The sequence below is a fragment of the Phalangium opilio genome, unplaced genomic scaffold, assembly GCF_054372755.1.
Source record: "Phalangium opilio isolate 3A_F unplaced genomic scaffold, DU_Popi_V2 ptg000017l_1, whole genome shotgun sequence".
In the NCBI taxonomy this organism is placed as follows: domain Eukaryota; kingdom Metazoa; phylum Arthropoda; class Arachnida; order Opiliones; family Phalangiidae; genus Phalangium; species Phalangium opilio.
In genome coordinates this window covers 7,281,289-7,300,808 of record NW_028324151.1, presented here as the reverse complement: position 1 = coordinate 7,300,808, position 19,520 = coordinate 7,281,289, and the positions used below count along the sequence as shown (strand labels likewise).

At 36.9% G+C, this 19,520-nt stretch overlaps 1 protein-coding gene and 1 long non-coding RNA gene across 2 annotated transcripts in view; one reads left to right on the top strand and one right to left on the bottom strand.

The window, feature by feature from the left end:
* LOC149702847 (uncharacterized) overlaps positions 1 to 19,520 on the top strand; it is a 55,274-nt gene that overhangs the window by 8,689 nt on the left and 27,065 nt on the right. The window contains exons 14-16 of the mRNA XM_089866752.1: positions 5,455 to 5,657; positions 6,431 to 6,602; positions 6,689 to 7,310. Coding sequence (XP_089722878.1) covers positions 5,455 to 5,657; positions 6,431 to 6,602; positions 6,689 to 7,310 — 997 coding nt within the window. The remainder of the gene's footprint in view (positions 1 to 5,454; positions 5,658 to 6,430; positions 6,603 to 6,688; positions 7,311 to 19,520) is intronic.
* LOC149702848 (uncharacterized) lies at positions 18,829 to 19,480 on the bottom strand. The gene is made up of 2 exons (XR_016381868.1): positions 19,361 to 19,480; positions 18,829 to 19,125 (listed from the first exon to the last, which is right to left on the bottom strand). It is a non-coding gene; the product is annotated as an uncharacterized LOC149702848 (long non-coding RNA).

Genomic DNA, 19,520 nt, shown 5'->3' with positions numbered 1-19,520 from the left:
AAGCGCATTACTCCCTCCTCTTGGGTATGTATGTATTCGCGTTGAATACAGTCCCAAAGGAAGGCCCATTTCCCTTAGAACGTCTACCATCCTTGCATTCATCTTTATCCCTCGCACGGATCAAATAGACCCAAGATCTTCCTCATCGCATCTTCCTCATCACTCTTCCGTAGTTCCCCGTTCTCTAAGAAGCCAGATATAAACCGTCCGGGAAGAGGGGGGTAGTCTATAGTAGAGAGCAGAGTCCGTATGGTGCATTCCCAAACGTGTCCTGTCTCCGTTGGCAAAGTCTATCAACGAGTGTTGTTAGATAGAGTTGTTGTGACGCGAGACGTTAGGCTTAGCTATATACCAACTGGAAGTTGGCAGGTGTAACCTCGACTTTTTTGGACCACGTGGAAGATAGGGAATTTTTGCTAGGACTAGTCTTTTGCCTGGATGGGTATTTTCTAGCCTCAGTCTGTCTTCAGCTGTCTTTGAAAGAAAAGCAGTCCCCGGAGTTTCCCATTATTATTTAATTTTTACACTTTCTGTGCATAGTTTTCTACAGTTTTTTTACTACCATTTTATACCTTTATATCTTTATACTTTTATATATTTATTAATTTAATGTTTTCTGTTCACCCTCATCTATTCTATACGGTTCAACTGGCAACGCTTTAATTATTCAGTGATACGTCTCTTGGAATAGTAAGAGATTGTTTTTAATTATTTATGAATGCATTGATAGATTAAGCAGTCTTTTGGGTAGAGGTTTATTACTCTCAAATATCTTAGGGTTTACTGGCAATTTACATGTGTTTAATATATTTGTTCGATGTATTTTAAAATTATTGTCACTTCTTTTGCAATAGTTTTTACCATAGAACGTACGTAAACTTATTCAAAACATAGACTTTGTCTGATCATTTAGCGGTTTTCCTTAAATCAAATGTAGACTTTTCCTGACTATGTAGTGGTTTTCCTTAAATGTAATATAGACTTTTCCTGACATTTAGAGGTTTTCTTTATACCATTTTTAGACATTTCCTGACCATCTAGCGGTTTTGCTTAAATAAAATATAGACTGTGTAGTCAAATTTTACTTATATTAAAGCATTCGCGTAAATTTTGATTTATATAGTTTGTTATCTAAATCAAAGCCTTTTTAGAGAATTACTTGTTAAGCCGTGCTATCTTTTGAGCTGAACAAGGTTTTATCACTTATTTTTGAATTTAATCGATGGGGTATTTATTACTGTTATTATAAGTGTTGTTAGGAAAAAATGTACTGAAGATGAAAAACTTCTGTAGTCTTACCCCAATCTGAACTTTGACCCTTAATGTCAGTTAAATGCATGTGCAGATTTTTATTCCAGCCGAAGAACAGTAGACTTCCGGTGACCTCAAGTAAAGTTAGATAAATTATGCATTATTTTTTAGGTACTGTAGAATCGTTTCATTCTCAGAACAGTTGTTGATTATTTTTTCCCTCAAAATTTTACTTTATTCTGATGGATGTTACAAAATATTGTGTCACCAATTGAAATGTTTATGTGGACCTTAATTAGCCAAAAAACAGAATGTTACTCGGGTTCTGTACACCTTCATTTTTAGATATACGGTTGCATTAGTTGTGAAAATGATTTGACAACGGTTATTTAAACAACTTCCTCTTTCGGGACCATTTTATTCTTTATTGACTGCCAATTTCTTTCCGAATGATGACGAACTTGAGCTTTAACGCGTTTCTATAACAAACTGTATAAAGACTTAAAAAGAAGAATGAAAATGCTAGACAACCATATTTAATAGATTTAGGTTGATAAACTAAAATTAAAGTCATCAATGAAACTTAACTAATAAAAATGCTCGTTAAATATTATATAAATATTAAATTTTCCAGTTTTCAAATGGAGAGTGCTAAACATAACGCTTATTTTTGATAACTGATTGGTTAGATTTCCATATGACAGTTCATAAATGAAAAAATAAATAGAAATGGAAAAATGTTAGATTTAGCTTGGTAACTTTTGAAACCTTGAAAATGTATGTTAAATAGTTTAAGTAAGTTTTGTTAATGATTGTCAGGTTGATGTTTTTTATCAATGTAAAGTGACTAAAATGGTGGTCTGTCCATTTCATTCTCATTATAAGAGTCGTACACTATAAACACTCCCTAAAACTCCATTTCATTGTCTAAAGGCAAATGTTAAATCAACTTATACCAAGCTATTTTCCTCACGCAATAACAATTTTAAATTCTTGATGCCAGAAATGTGTATCTAATTAGTTATCCCTAATTTTATTTCTCAAACCCTACGACAAAAAACTAAAACCCCTTACAATTGTTTTTCCTTTTTTTATTTGTAGTAACTACTGGCCCACTTTTTATTTTAGTATAGTACCCTTATTGTTATCTCGATAGTAGGTACAATTATAATTCGGTTGAAAAAATACCAGGGCAACAAAGGGGTAAATTGCGTGTAGCTTGGTTGTTTGAGAGACGACTAAACGGTTTTCATTTCCGCGTTCTAAGCTTACCCCTCCCCGTTTTAATAGTTAAAAGGTAGACTAAAATCCGAGCCAAGATTCCTAAGTTCATCAAACCCTTTAGGCTCTACATCTCTCGATGAAAAGTGAAAACATCCTTGCTGATCTCTTGGCACAATCTTGTATATTGATAGCGTAAGGAAAGACTCCGTAGAGTTTATTGGTTGAATGTACAGACTACGGCTTGTTAAGGCAGAAGACTATTACTTGAAGTGAAATTGTCTGTTCACATTAGCCAAGATTAGATGGTATTTACGATATTATAACTTCGTAATGTACGTAAATACATGGGTCTAGCCATAAGATATGTTCCATAAGTATGACAGTAACTATAGACAGTGTCGTTAGAAAGTGGGTGTTGACTGAGTATCCCTCCCTCTAGGCGCACTCTTGTAAGAGGGGATACTGTACGCGCCTAGTAGGGGCCCGGGGGATAACACTGAGCTAAGAGATAGAAGGGTATTACGTTTGCATACGTAGTACTGACACTACTCTATAGTTCGTAATGCTAGAGACTTACTGAGAGCTAAGTCGAGAACGACGCTAGAATTGACTACACTCGGTTTTGCAGTCCATCTTCCCATTTAGTCTGTGCTAAGCCTTTGACAGCGCCTCACCAGGCGTCGCTTTACCTCGAATCTATGCCCTACGTCACTTCATGACAAGCTCCAGTTTGTAACTAGTGACAAACTTATGGAACTTATCTTATGAACTTATGGTTTGAACAAATGACACTAGATGATCCTCATAATAGATGGGTGGAGTTGACTGACCCGCTAAGCTTAGCAAAAGCTACAACTATAGTTTTAGCTCCACCCTCTGGACGAGTTTTGATTGTTTAATGCCTGTAACCGGTTAAACCAATACGTAGCTTCTACAAGCACGAAATTATTATATACAAATTTAAATGTGTTTGACCTGTCACACATTGTTCTCCATGGAAAACATGTTAGAGGGTTGGTTCAATTGAAAATTTTCCAGACATGTATGAATTATGGAATAAAACTGAGAGGTTTACTTCGTGTAATTAACTTCCGGTGGAGAGATTATTTAACTTTCTCATCTCCCCATCGGTATACAGATTACCTCAGGGAAAGGGGATAATAGCCTCTCTTAGTACACTTGATGGCTAAAGTTAGTTTCAACTGTAAAAAATTATGCCTTAGCTATAGGCTTAGGAAGTGTCAGTCTGAGATTTAGAAACATAGGAGTTCAATATGTGTTTGCAAAGCAGCGTAAAACTGAGGCGGATTCATATGCAGTATTGAACATTAAATGCAAGATATAAATGATAGAAAACTATGCTTGAATAGGTAGAAATAAGTTGGTAGTCTAGAATTATGATTTTACTCTTGTAATTGGAAGAACACTGGCATCAATGATTGATTTAATTTATTTTTGAGTTCAAATAACTTGTAGGCCCATTTTAATTTTGTATTTCAAAAATGCGGAAATGTCCTATGAAATACAATAATAGTTATATAACATAAAATACTATAAGGAGCAATGGCACTAACTGCCTTGTTTGTTAATGTAAGAATTAAGCGCCAAATAGATGTAACCAAGAGGGAAAGACAAGGAAGTATAACTTTGCCTTCCATCTCGCTTTTTGGCGCCTGCGCTTTAGTCCTTTTGTATCATGAGAGTGGCAGAGTGCGCAGAGACGGCAATGTATCAACCCCCTTGCAATGTACCGATACTGAGAGTTGCCTACCCCTTTTTTATATCGAAAAGGTCTTTTGTCTAATAACTGATAAACAGGGTGAGATAAAAGCGAAGCAGAACTCTACGACAAAACTCGCGTGTTTTACAGTACTTTCACCCACGCTATTTCGGGGATGCAAGCTAAAAAGTAGAAATAGTCAAGTCTAATGAGCGTCTAAAAACAACCCACCGTTTTCGATTTATAAATAAAGACGACCCTACACTTGCCGGCCCGGGAAATCTTCTAAGATTTTTTTTTAGAAATGTCTGCTGAAAACAAATTCTGGCATAAAAAAATTTTGCTGAATCAACGACATTTAAAACTTAAAATAGAGGGAAAAGATTCTTGCAGGCCATTTAACTCGATTTAAAATTTAAAAACAAATATTTTTATAAACTATATCCAATTAAAACTGCTGGAATTAATTGTATTTAGCGTAATATCTAATGGAGTCTCTCCACAGCGCTTTAACAATAACCTACTAAGAAAATGGTTGTGAACTTGTGACATCCCATACCCCTACCACGATTCTAAAGTATTGGTTATTTCAGTTTTTCTCAGATTTTCTGGGCCAACAGTACTGACCCTAAAGCATTTTCTTACTGTCGCTCTCTGGCAAAATCGTACGATGACTCTTTTAGATCATAATTTAGTTTTCTATATTCTATACCAAGCACGGTGAACTTAGGGAACGCACTTCATCTACTACCCCCACCTTTGAAAAGTGCTTGAAAATTTCTAATGATCTTGATATGCTAAAATCCTAATCTTCCTTTGCTCTCGAAGCACCTTTTGTACCGATAAAGCGCCCGTTTCGTATTGGGGGTATCCTCCCTCTAGCCAAAGATCACCGCCAGTGGCAGTGAGAGTTGGCTAGCGTCCAGCGTGTGGTGAACTCGGGTTCCGTCTGGCGTTGCTTCTTGGTGCTAGGGAAAATACCTCAATGGTGGCTTAGCCCCTGTGTGATGGATTCTCCGTGTCTATAGGTTTATGAAGGATCACAAAGTACCAAATGGCCTTCAGCGTTCATGGTCAGCATAGGTATACAGTGTTGGGTCATAAAGCTAGATAACCTTGAGCCTTATTGCCAGTATTTTCGAATTTTGACTAGCCTATGTTAGCGACTGCATCTAATACGTCAATGAACACTATCACGGATAACCTTTATGTTCTGTTCTTGTTATTTAAATGGTTTTTTATTTTGATTCTTTTGACAGAAATGACGAGACACCAACGAAGGATGAAAACACACTAGAGGAGATATCGCGTCTCATCGCTTCCACAAGTGATAGGTTGGAAGCGATGGAGCAGCGCTACTACAGCGACGAGGCCCTGTCGGTCAGCTCCGACGCTCAGTCCTTCGTGACCGCTCGGAGCAACCTCTCAAGTCTGTCGACCAGTTCCTCAACGACGGTCACAGGTAACAAACGGAACGCGTCGGCAACCAATGCCCTTCGTCCCTCATCCCTCGATTCGCTAACTGCTTATAAGAATCCCTTTTTTCGAGCTCTCAAAAGAATTATTATGCTAGATAACCGTAAACCAATCTTCGTCTAACCTAGCAATAACGGCGCAATAATCTAGTCGACTAACAATGAACTAACTGTTTAACCCTAATCGGTACATTAAAGGTAACGATGTATTAGTGATAATCGTTATAATGGTGTGTCTATTGACCTTCTGCGGTTGACGTCATAACCAGAAGAGACTTAATTTGGATCATGATTTTTTTGAAGAATTTCAATAACAAAAGATTTTAGTAAACGTCAACAATGCTTGCTTGGAGTTATGTCACGACCTTAGCAAAGTGGCAACAGTTTTTCGAGAGAGCTTAATTGTCTTGAACGGGGTTATGACGCCATATGTTTTAAGATGATAAAATATCGACGTCAAATTTCCCAAAAATAGTTAATCCCAATATAATTAATGTCCTTTGTATATCTCGATTATTGATTTATGTAATTTAGTACAGGTTTAACGCACTGCACCATTTTGCACAAACTACGTAATAAATTATCACTGTATGATCTTACCATTATTGTATCGTCATATCGTGGTTGTGCAATTAAAACAAGTGTTTTTTGCCGTAAGCCTTTGTCTGTCTATAACCACTCTAATCCTCTAACCAAAATCCGCTTGAGTTAAACAAATAAAACGGAAAGATTTTAAAAATCCGGATGGGAATTGGTTCAGGGGCAGCGTACAGGACTCCTAGCAGTGGCGGCAGCCTCACCTTCTACCCTGAAGACTTGGCCTCGGCATCGGGCGATGACGACTGGAAGACGGCCAGCGAGTGCGCCGCCGATGAATGGCAATCCTTCGAGAGCTTCTCGGATGATACCGCCCTCTCTTCCAGTTCTCCAAGGTCAGTAGGTCAAATGCTTTGTGACGGCGCTACGTTAGTTCCAATCTTTAACCAATGCGACTTTAACCCTAAAATTACAAAATCAGGTACGTGGTGCACAGTGGCACATCGTCCCTGGAAAAACAAATGAAAGAGTTACGGGTTCAACACCCGGCCAACCCAAGTGGCTGGCAAACCACGTCCGAGACCTCAGACGGTGTCAGGACGTGTTATTCCAAAGAAATGACACAAAAGGCAACGGTTAAAAAGGTCACCTACTCCAGGGTGGTCGATACCCAGCCTTTGGAAGCCTATCAGCTACCTCAGCCATTTGCGGCTCCTCAACCCTCGACAGTATCTAGTCCATTGGAACCCTTGTCTTTGGAAGCGTATCAGTTACCTCGCCCATTCGTGGCTCCTGAGCCCTCGACTTTGGAGGAATATCAGTTGCCTCGGCCATTCGTGGCTTCCGAACCTTCGAGAATACCAAGTCCCTTGGAACCCTTGACATTAGAAGCAGCACCCAGGCCCAATTTTTGGCCCAACAAGTCCACAGGACTGCCTTCACCTCCATTGAATGATGGATTCTCACCCATGTCAAGGGAATTCAGGAGTATGGTGGAAACTACACATCATATGTCGATGGCATCCACCTCTAGTCAAAGCACACACTTTTCAACTCAGGACCAGCCTCCCGAAACAGACGAATTTCTTGAAAAATTGAAAGGGGTGAGTAGTGAATTTCAAGTCCTTTTGGGGTTTTTTGGTTGGCTGCCAAGTTAGGAATTGTAATCGTTAAATTTGGAAAATTTCCAAGTAACATCTACACGGCGACTAGATAATTTTATTACTTTCCTATTATTAAGACTTTTGAGAGATGAAGCTAAATCTGGATATAGTTTGACAATTCGGTTCTAGATGGCGCAGCTGTCTTTAAGTTTGAAATGATTTTTAAAGTAGACATGCAAGGTACACATTTTTCTTTTAAAATGATTTTTTGAAATGTGATCTATTTCGTATAAGCGTTAAAATGAAGCAATAAATCTCGATAAAAGTTAATTATTCCTCGTATATAAACGCAGACTGAAAACTTACGCATTTGGAAAAAATGTAAAGTTTACAATTCCGTAGGAAATCTACATCTTTTTATAAACTACCGGTGATAGGAAAACGTTTAGCAATGGAATATTTTAAGCTACACCTTGCATGTCTACTTTGAAGCTATAGTTGTGTTCAAGCGCCCTTCATAAAATAGCGAAAGCTAAAGCGTATGATTATGTAATGTTAAATACGTAAGAAAGAAAGTAGTGTAGATGAAGAGCGCTCGAAATGAGTAAAACCCCTTCAAGTTAGGGACAGACGGCGCTCTGGATAGCGTAGTTCAAGGATTTTAAGCATTGAGTGTTCTTTATGGACTATATATCCCCACCGCATGTCTTACAAACTTACCGGGAAACGTGATGACTTGATCGGTCAATAGAGAGTCAATAATTATTATCAAATCTGCTTCTAATTGCGGCTTTTCTGTATCAATCGCCTTAAATACCCTAAATTTACAAAAATTCAGAAAAAAAGGATAGCTAGAAGTCAAACGTTAACAAGAGCTATGATTAAAATGATTATAGGAATAACCTTTCTTAAAACGACTTAACTAGAATTGAGGTAAATTACTAACGATTAAAATAACTAATATCAATTATATTTATTAAATTATTTAAGAAAAACCTTTTAATTGGCTAGATAGCCCACGTCTCGACTTGGAGAGGTTTACTTTGATTTCCCGACTTGTATACATTTGATTTGTCAAAATTCAGCCCTCTCTCGTTAGAAAAGGTTATAGAATTAGATTTCTCATATTGCTTTCATTGCTTTCGTAAAACGTTATCCAACACAAAACCCCCAAAAATCTGAATTACCCTTGGGGCGTTTCTTATAAATAATTTTAAGAGAAAAAATAATAACTCCTTTCGCCTACATTTTTTGGCTCGCAAATCTTAATTTCGAGATTTTTTTCTAAAACGCCACTCGGGCATTGAGAGGGAAACTTGGTCTTGTATATCCAAGAATTACGGGCAAGGATGATTAACCTTTTGACCCTAACCATGTCTCCGTTTCCCTCTTGAAAGATTTTTCTTTCCTGAATTTTGAACGCAAACGCGTGGGCTTTTGTAGTATTCAAAAGGAATTGGAAACGTAATATTTAAAATCGACTTTTACTTACAAGAACTTTTCGTGGGGGAATTGAGTTAATTTTTTCTTTACAAAATCACCTTAGTGTGGTTTTTTTACCTCTCCAATTGACGATGACGTCACGGAGAGGTATTACACTGGACGTGTCTGTGTGTCTGTCACCGCGTTCGCAGTTGGCTTCTATTCACATCGTTAGGATTAAGATGTACGCGGCGATGGGCTAGGGTTACGAGAAAGGTCTAGTCTCACATAGGCAGGGTAGGCAGGGCTTCCACCAAAGGTTCACGCAATTGCAGGTTTTCTTATCATTTATTGTGAATCAATCGCCTTATATACCCTAAATTTCCAAAAATGGTTAAAGAGGCATACGCTTGAATTCAAACGTAAACAATAGCTATGTTTAAACTTATTTTAGGAATTAAGTTTTTTAAAACAATTTAACTAGAATTAAGGTAAATTACTGACGATTAAAATAATTATATTTAAATATTTAAGAAAAACCTCTTAATTGCGTCTCGACTGGGAGAGGTTGATTTTGATTTCCCAACTTGTTTTTTTGGTAATCTCGTTTCAAAACGTTTTTTGGAGTCGTAATTCCTGATCTTAAGAAAGTTTTCTTAGCATTGTCATGTAAATGATTCGAGCGTAGGAAGCCAAAAGTCTCCCAGGCAGATGACAAAATGCGATAGTGAAATATAAAATTTCGAAGACCTGTTGTATAATGGCCTCTAATCGGATATCGTTTTGTCATAAATGTAAATGAGGTTATAATTTCTTTCATTCTTTTTTTTAAGACTACGTAACAGAGAGCGTTGAACATTATTGTTACCCTTTTTTAGTAATGAGGAAAAATAGCACATTTTTGTCATCAAAAACGATGAATATACAAATTATCATTTTTATAACTTTCTCTGAGCTTTTGTCTATGAAGGGATGTGCACACTAAGCCTGTCGGTCCCTTTACAATTCATAGAGGGGTGCTACATAACTTTTCGGGCCGCCATTTTAAAATATGGCATCAAATCGAACGCCAAAAGCCATAAGGGCCGTCTATAGGAACTAGGGAACCAGTGTACTTAATATTAGTGAAGTCGGTTGAAACGCCCAAGTAAAATTATTCCATAAAGGTTTTTACATTTGTGACCGCCATTTTTCAAGATGGTCGCGGATTGGAAGATATGTCTTAGGGCGTGGCAACTACTTAGGTAAAGCTGTTCGGGCTGGGCCTTGATTATCAGTTAGTCACTGAGAACGTTGACTGAAAATATTTAGAGAATCATGGACGTAGAGGCGGACTCGAAGTGTCGCAGTAGTTCTACCAGGAAAGACTAGACCCCTATATCTGACCCTGAAAATGGTTTATAAAATGTACAGAAAATCATGTTTTTATGTCAGAGGCCCTGAGCTGACCGCGTATAGCTTAAGATTTTCCTTCCATGTTTACTTCAAAAGACTTTCACGTTCACAACTAAGTCAATATGAGCTTTTAGATAAACTAAATGTCCCTCGAAGGACAGGCAGATAACTAAGTATATGGCGCGTTCTAGTTAGGAATATCAGTCGAGCCGGGTTTTAGCACGGTGCCCCATCGCCATTACTAGGATTGCCTATAAATAATATCGCTAAACAAGCTACTACGTTGCATTTTTTCTCCCCTTAACTTTGCCGATTTTTTCCCAAACGTAGCGTACAAGTATATGTTTAGAATAGAGAAGATAGGTTACCCCATGAAGACTCCAGAGAGACGCCACTATCCCTATCTGTGTCTAAAAATAGGTTCCAGAAGAGCCTCTCTTGGTGTCTCATATACCCCTGTACCCTGCGCGACAAACGTAGCAGGCTGAGTTCGGTGTTAAAGATAACCTGAGACAGACATAACGTTACTGTTCTTTCTCCTCCTGCATCTTATTTTTAAAGCAGGAGATGGACGGCTGTTGCTCCATCTGACGGATTTTGACACCATTGGTGCAGTTGACATTAGGTACCCGATGAAAAGCTTCAAGTCTTTGATAATTTAGGGGTAAACACGTGCTTCCGCTGTCTTGAAGTCTAAAGGGCGACAGTTTTTAAGATAGTGAGATTTGATAGTCTACATAACCCTATTGTGTGACGTGACCCAAACAGTTTGACCATAACTAGGTTTAGTTTCAAACCGATGTACAATCTGTTATGTAGAGCTATACTGGGCATGCATGGATTTCGTTGCATTAGCAGTTTATCCGCCGAGTCGTTCCTTACGCATACAGTCACGTGATATTTCCCAATCACTCTTCCAGGAATTAGTAACACTGCGACTTCAAAATATAGTTCTTGGAATATAGTTCCTAGATGACGCATTGCATCTCCTCCGACCTTCTGGTTAACCAACAACTAATCCTTGTGTGACCTACCTATTGAGAAGAACGGTAATTGTTATGTCCGTCCATTGACAAAGGTAGTCCCGCGTGACCTTTAGCTAATTCAGGTAATAAAATTGCTAATAGGCGCACTTAAAAAAGGTAGAAGGCAAATATCATGGTTGACCAATGTCACAGCCACACTGGTGAGGCTCACTCAAGGATTTAGTTTCTGAGCAATGTTTACTTTCATATCGAAGTAGAGGCTGTATAGTTAGCGTAGGATTTGCAGGAAATCCTAAACCACATGATTCAAATGAACAGCCTTCTTGACCTTCAGTGTCATACTTTAGAGGTACTACAATACTTTCTCGAAGCTTAAAAAAATTCACCGAAAAACGTTGATGAAATAATCTAGACGACGTATAAGATCTATCCAGATTGGCGGGAGAAAAACTAAACCGGATTTTTCAATTTTCATTTTCAAATTAGGCTTATTGTGGAATTTCAACTTATTGAAGTTCACGTTTTCTCATACATTTTGCGGTCAATTTCTTAAACTTTGTAATGACCAGTGTCAACGTTTCTGTCTAAAAATCCAGTCATACTTCGGTTTTATTTTTTAAACAACAGGAATTTTACAGTTAGATTCGCAGTAACCTAGTTAGACACATAATTTATATGGTGTAGTACAAATACCCACATGATATTTTCAAAATTGGGTGCTAAGTTTCAATTGCAAAAATTTTATTCATAACGTCGATCCATGTACTCCCAACTAGTTCAGGAAAGGGAGTAAGGCGGAGTTTAGATGTTTACTTGTTTAGCTGTAGCTGCAGCTCTGGAGATTACAAGAGGTGATAGTGACGTAGGCAATGTTTTCGTGTAGGTTCTGGTGCACGAAGAGAGATTATTAACACCTAATTGTACCATTAAAATCGCATCAATCATTTCTCAACGCCTTCGGACAAAACCAGGGCTAATTATCACCTAGGCCAATGGATTGAAACCTTTCCTCAAGAAGGATGATTCAGCGTTACTTTTCGAATTATACGAATGTTATGAGATAGACTTTGTAAATTTAAAGAGGAACAGAATAGACGCAATTTTTCCACCCCAAGCATAGTTAACTTAATGTAATACCTTGAAGGAGAGATGGATGGAGTGGTAATCTCCATACCCATAACGTTGCCTCTGTACCCCCACCCATGGAACGGCACTGAAGTTCTCCCAGCACCCTCAGCGCTTAGGTAGGGTAGTACTGTACGGAAACGTAAAGGGCGCCCCCTTTGTTTAAAAAATACAACGTGGCTACGTGGCAGCACTTAACAATCGCCTACCGAAGGGTAGGGGCGTGCACAAAGAACACTAGGAGATATTCATTGCCCCAGGTCGCCCATAATAATTTCCACTCCTTCTTACCTCTGGCCCCTAAAACAAAGAAATTGACACACACGAGGAGTAACATATCAGCCTGTTCATCTTGTTTAGACAATTTCAATAGCCTCCAATCTAAGAACATTAATGAGCCTTAAGTGTACTTCTTAAGTGTGCCAGAATTTTCACATATAAGGGTATCATAGTAATTAGGTGATCAACTGAAAATTATGGAATTTATACTCTCTTTAAATATATTATAAAATTCGTAATTGAAAAACTTTTATGTAATTAGGCTTATCTTAAAGATGTCAGTCAGCTTTGTTTAATAAATGCGGTACAAGTAAAATTTTCATTACATTTGTTCTTCACGCTTTGAAAGAAAGGTCGGAACCATATTAAACTAATTAATAAATACCAAATGTTTTCTGCCAGTATTAGATTCGTTAAACGTAAATCACGTGACGATTATTAAACAAAATTAGCCCCTGACCAATCATCGCCTAAATACCTTCCCAAGCCCAACTCTAAAAATGGACCAGTCTTAATTTTTTCCAAACTTCAATTTTATCTAATTACGTTATATAATTTAAATAACAGGTTTTTGAAGTTTTGGTAAAAGGCAATACCCTTTAATTACTGAATTTTAATTAAGTTTTTATCTGCTAATTAAAACCGAGCCCTATCAATTAAGTTAATATTAAAGCATTTAGTTCTGTAATTTCTCCAAAGACTTAAAATTCTCATTTCTAGTAATACGAATTAAGACGGTACTGTTCTATTTAATTGCACCGTTGCTAAAGTCGGTAATTATTGTGACAAATTTCCGCTAATGCTAATTACTTTCGAATTAACGAAAAGAATGAATCGAAATTTTACGCGTTAAATACAACGTACGTATTTTCGATATTTCTCAAGTAACGTCATAAATCAATGCCAGTCTTCAACCTTAACTACTTTTTTATTTTTCAATTATTGTAATTAAAGATCTTTTTCTCATTTTTTCCGCTCAAAAATATATCCCTTATATGTATAATTAAGTCGTGCGTACTAACATAAGTATGTTTACAACAATAAGTGTGTCATAGAATTCAGAGTATATCATGATTACCTTCAGTAGAAAATTTGCCGTTTTTCTTCATTTTAAAAATAGTCTAAATTTTAAATCTGAAAATTGCTCTAAAAAACTCCATGTATAAGACTATCTAATATAAGAATTAGACGAAAACTAAATTTCTCAAGCTTATCTATGCTTTAGGAAAATTTTATACCAAAGGTCAAAGGTTCCAAGCTATAAAAAAATAGGAAGTTTTTGTAATTGAAAATTTTTTGTGTCTAATTGTACTCGGACCCAAATGGTCACTGACTTTAGAGCTCTACAAATTAGACTGTAATTTAGAGAGATAGCTCTAGAAGAGCGAACTGTAGGCTACAAATTAGCCAATTTAATTCAAATTGCCTTAAACTAGATTTTACAATTAAATCCGTTAACCTTGTTTAAAAATAGTAGTTTTTTTTTAATTTCAAGTAACAATTTAGGGAATTTTTAGTCGTTCCCAAGATAGCTAGCTTTCCCACTCTGCGTGATGGGCTTTTCGCGATAAATATTAACTTAAGTCACCACGTCTTCTAACTTATTTGTCAAAACTTTCGTGAGGCAGAACCAATTGATATAAACACCAACCAGGAAATTGCCCATCTCCTTTCCTCTCTACAACGTGGAAACCAGCCTTCATTAGGAAATTTAATTTTGCATAACGGCAACGGTAAAAGTCATACTTATTTTTACTATACTACTTCTAGTATTAAGAGGGAGAAATTCATTCAAAACCGGTATTTCCAATTTTCAATAGCTTTGAGAAAGTTAAAAGGTACTTTCTTGCATACTTATTGCGTAGCGTAGAATTTTTAAATTGAATTTATTCCTAACTTGTTGAAATTTGATGGACCTAATTTGTTATTTAAAACTATCGTCCTTGGGCGGCTGTTTTTATCTACGCTAATCTTTAATTTTTTAACCTTGTTCAAATAGTATCAATATTTTTATAAGAAATACCCATGGGCCTTTCTTTGTTCATCTGCCTATTTTCTATTTTGAGTCAAACATGTTCTATGAAATTTTGACCTAAGGGCCACGGTTATGATGAATAGAGAGTTTTAGGGATGACCCCGTTAAATTACATAAGAAAAGGAAGTACAATAATAATTTAATTAAGGTGTCATCATTAAACACTACCATCATAAATCGTAAACAGTGATCTTCAGGGCAAATTGTTGTAGAACATTTCCAACTCAAAATCGCCTATAGAACCAAACCAATGTACTGAGGTCCAACCAAACCATTTTGCTGCACCCTGTATACCCAGGTTGAAAGCGAAACCTTGACTTTCTGCATTTAAACGCGGAGTTGGTTACTAGTATCAGTTAGAAATGAGTTAAGATGGAGTGGAATTGATGATGAACGACCTGCGGCACTGAAACTCTGCCAGTGAACCTTGCGCACGCCCCTACCGTTCGGAAGAGGGCAAGAAGCGATTGTTGAGTGCTGCCACGAAGCGCCATTTTAGTTGTATGAGAACTAGCTTCTATTTATAATACAGAGGGGGCGTCCTTTAGATTAGATTCCGTACTGTACGACCCCTACCTAAACGCTGAGGATGCTGGGAGGACTTCGGTACCGTAGGTGGAGGTACAGGGGCAAAGTTACCACTCCATCACTCTCTCTCCTTCAAGCTTGTATTATCAAAATTATGGGTCATCGCTGTAAAATTTTTTACCTTTCATTTTCATAATCTAAAATCTAATTTATTTTCCTGTGTTAGTTTTCTTATTTCTCGATATTAACCACAAAAAAGTTACACGGACCTCCCTCTTCTTTTTGACTTAAAATTTTGGTCCTCTCTTTTGAGAAAACTGGTTTTGTTTGTTTCGAAAGTACTTTAATCCGATGTGTTCCCCCTTTTGAAGTTAAAGAGCCTCGGTTTAAAGAGAAAAAACCTTTTAAATAACAAGAAATCGGTTTTTATACGTACGTTCGGAACGTGATCTTGAAAAACCATTTTCTAGTCGTTCAACACCCTGTTTTTCTGTTGTCGAGTATACGTGTATAACAACGTCTAGAAAAATATCATTATTTTGAGCTGCTTTGTGTTGTCTGTATTTTTGATAAGACGCCAAATGCAACAAGTAGGGAAAAAACAACTTCTTTCCGTAGGTGGCTTGCGAAAATCAGATTTTTTTCAAGTTATCTCATGAAAGTTGTTCGTTTGGCTGTTTATTTGTATGTTTGTTTACAATTCGTTACCAAATTTGAACCAAATTGTATGGTTGCACCATAGAGGATGTGCAATAGAGGAGTAGACAGTTGTATTCATTTCTCATTAGCTGCTTCTTTGTTTTTTGGAACTACTTCCTCAAGTTCCGAATGCGCACTCTGTTTCTTGGTACACACGTGGTTATCTTTGTCTAAATATCACTCCCCGCCTCCTTAGAGGATATACAGTAAAGCAGACCACATTTTTTTTAACCTTTAATGATATGTCTTGCACAAAAGGCAATCAATGGGAAAGAAAAATGGAAATGAATTGTAAAAATTTGGCATTGTGCATTGATAAAGGACTAAGTGTCTATTCCTCTACTGCATATTCTCTATGGTTGTGCACTAGGAGAATGATTTAAAAGTGGGTTGTTTGGTCGAGTTGTCCAAGGTTCGGTCGGCGAACCCCTAGCTATGCTTGCTATGAACATCCTTGGTTAACATTTAATATTATAGACTAATTAAGCATAGTTTTATTGTATTTTAAATTTTGAAAGAAGGTTAGTTTCTTGCAAATATGGACAGAAAAACTATTTGATGTTTATAGAGAAAGGAAACTCTTCCCTATTTTTAACCCCTTAAACACCCGGGCAACGCAGGGTACCTTAAATAGTTCAGTCATTTTAATTTGGTTTTAAATTTAGAAAAAAGGAATATATAGCGATCCCAGGCACGTGATGTTAATATTGGTTATCTAAATTCTATAAAGGAATTTACGAAAAAAGTTGTATGAAAACGGGAAACGTACTAGACGATAAAATCCATCAAGTTTGACGCTAAGAAAAATATCACGTGTTGGTGAATTTTTATTTTCAAATGCGGCTTAACTCCTTTACGTTTTAGCGAGATTATTTTTTAAGTTGAAATAAATCTATCATCTTGGAATTTCTCTTTAGATAATGTTTATTTTTATTCACCTATAATGAACATTTAAAGTGTTCGCCGAGTCCTTGGTTCTGATAGCCAGTTAGTCAATTCCATCGCGGTGCAAAAATAATAAAGAAACCAGTTCTTTGAATCAAATAGAAACTAAAAATTCGAAAACGAAACAATCGGTTTGGGTCATTCTTCCTACCCCCTTATAGAAATAACCACATCCTTAATTTTAAATCAAAATTCGTATCAAAGAAAAAAAATATATTTCCATTGTCATTTCAAAATATCCATTATTCTGCATCTCTCTTTACCAAAGAGACTATAGTACTGAAATAGAAGCCCCTGCCTTTGTACAGGCTGATAATGATTCTCCTTTCGTTGTCGGCTGTCTCTGATTTTGTGGTTTTTAAAGGAATACAGACACGAAAATTTAAAAGTTAAGTTTTACTCTTTTAGCCATATCTTTTGATATACATCTAAACGAAAGGCTATTAGTTTCACTTGGTCTGAAGATGTTGATGATGTTGATGGATGAATTGGTGATTTTGAAAGGGAGAGTATTATAATTCGTCTATTTTGAAAGGGAGAGGTTTATGATTCGTCTATTTTGAAAGGGAGAGGATTAAGATTTTTCTATAACAGTGCATTTCAAGTGTACTATGCACATGTTAATGATCTATTAATTAAGCGAACTCTCAAGTTCATACGGAACATTGAACGTCTATCGATTTAAATTTCGTTTGAGGGCGTGGTTTTTCTATGACGTAGTGAGGTATCCCTTCAGTTCGACAGATGAGAGCGGAAAATAATGTGGTGTGGCCCTAAGCCTTTAATATTTGATCTGTAGCGACATTATATTCGGAAAGGAAGGAGACGGCTAGGGATCGTTACCTTCTATGCCAATATACAATTTTCTCTGTTGATACGTAGCCCCTTATTAAAAACAAGTTTATTTAGACCTTAAAATAAGAAAGGGAAAAAAGAGGGCGGTGACTCCTTTCATCGTGAAGCGAGCGAGTGAGTGAGCCTCGTAAAATATCGCGTAGAATAGATTTAATATTTAATAAATTTAAGAATCTCTTAAAGACAGCCTAAATCCGCTTAACCTCAAGGCAAGGCAGTCTGTCCATCCAATAAAATCATGAATTATTTCAATCTTTCCAAAAATATTGAAATTTTATTAAAAGAGAATATCGAGTAAATTGGATTAAACTTAGAGATGCGAAATTATCTGTAAATTAAACTGATTAATATGTTGGTAAAAATGAAATTGCCGTTTTCTTTGGTATTTTATAGTAATTTAGGCAGTTGTTGTGAAAAAGATTCTGACCGCAAAATTTACTAATCTCAGTGACGATAATTATTGGTATTTTACCGGATAAATTACCACGGAAACCATGGTGAAATTAGGGTTTGCTAGAAATTGGTAATTACCGGGCAAATTAACATGGTAAAATTCGGGTTTGCTAGACATAGGTAATTTACCAGGTAAATTAACATGGTAAAAATAGGGTTTACTAGAAATAGGCAATTTACTGGGTAAAATTCGGGTTTGGTAGAAATCGGTAATTAACAGGGTATATTACCATGCCAGAGTCAAAGGCAGTGAAACATTTGCGCATTTCGTTGGCTCAGCGATCTGTATTGTGTTATCAACGAGTGTGAGCTTCTCATAAATAAACTAGTCGTATACGAATCTGTTATTCTTCAGTCAGTTTGATACCAATATTTACTGGAGAATTTATCTGCAATTCATGATAAACTCCTACTAAACTAAAATCCCTCGTATAGTAAACTATGACTCTTGTATAATAGTTTGTAGTGAGTGTAGAGCACCAGTCCTCAACTCAAATTCGAAGAGTGGGTGTCTGAAAAGGCCGGGATGGTGCGTAAGAACTTCTTTTTCCTTCCCCCAAAAGCCACAACCGAAACTCTCCTTACGTAAAGTCTCACAGTCTGCCTCTTGGTACCAATACGAAGAAACTTTACAAGAGTTTACTAAAATAGTTTTTAGTCCTTTTCGGGCTACGAGCCAGAGACGTACCCCGCCTTGTCTCTTCCCAACTTCTCTCAGTTGTAGTTTTCCCTGTAGTAATTTACTTCCCCCCTTTTTACTTCCCCTTCTCAAAAACCCAATTTCCCTATTCGCACCTCGAAAAAAGGTTTCTTTTGAGCCGTTTGTACATTCGCGACAGAAGATTGACAGTGTGGATTAATTATGCGTGCGTTTCTTAATTATGATTAGTTAAATCAATTTATTAAATGGAGTCGGAAGACATAATGACGGTGCCCTCGACCTCTAAGGTCAATGGGACCGGCGGTGGAACGTTGGAACGCACCGGTGGTACGCTTGAACGCGCCGGTGGTACTAGTTCGCGGACTAGCATGAGTGAAGTTCTGGTCAGGGATTCGTCCAGTCAAGGAATGGTCACTTCCGGTGGTGAGGTCACTAGCGGGGAAGAAAATGACCCTTTAAAACCTTTGACCACTACTATCAGTACCATTGCGGTACAATCGGGACAGACCAGGATTGTAATTGCATTGTTACAGGTAATTTTTTGATTGGAACTTAATTAAATTATTAATTTAATTTAATAATTAAGTTGAAGTAGGTCAATAATTCTAGCTTTAAGGTTTAAATTTTCTTTTCAAAGATTAGAATCAGTTTCCTTTCGCAATTTTACCTTTCTTCAAGTTCTAACCGAGAGGCCCTCATAAATTTTAAAAGGTTTTTAGCTACAGTTAATCGTAGAGAAAATTACGTATTTTATTTGCACTTTTTAGGGTAAAATTTTGTGTTCCGCAAAACGTTAAGCCTATCGTATGTCAAGTGTCTTTATTTTT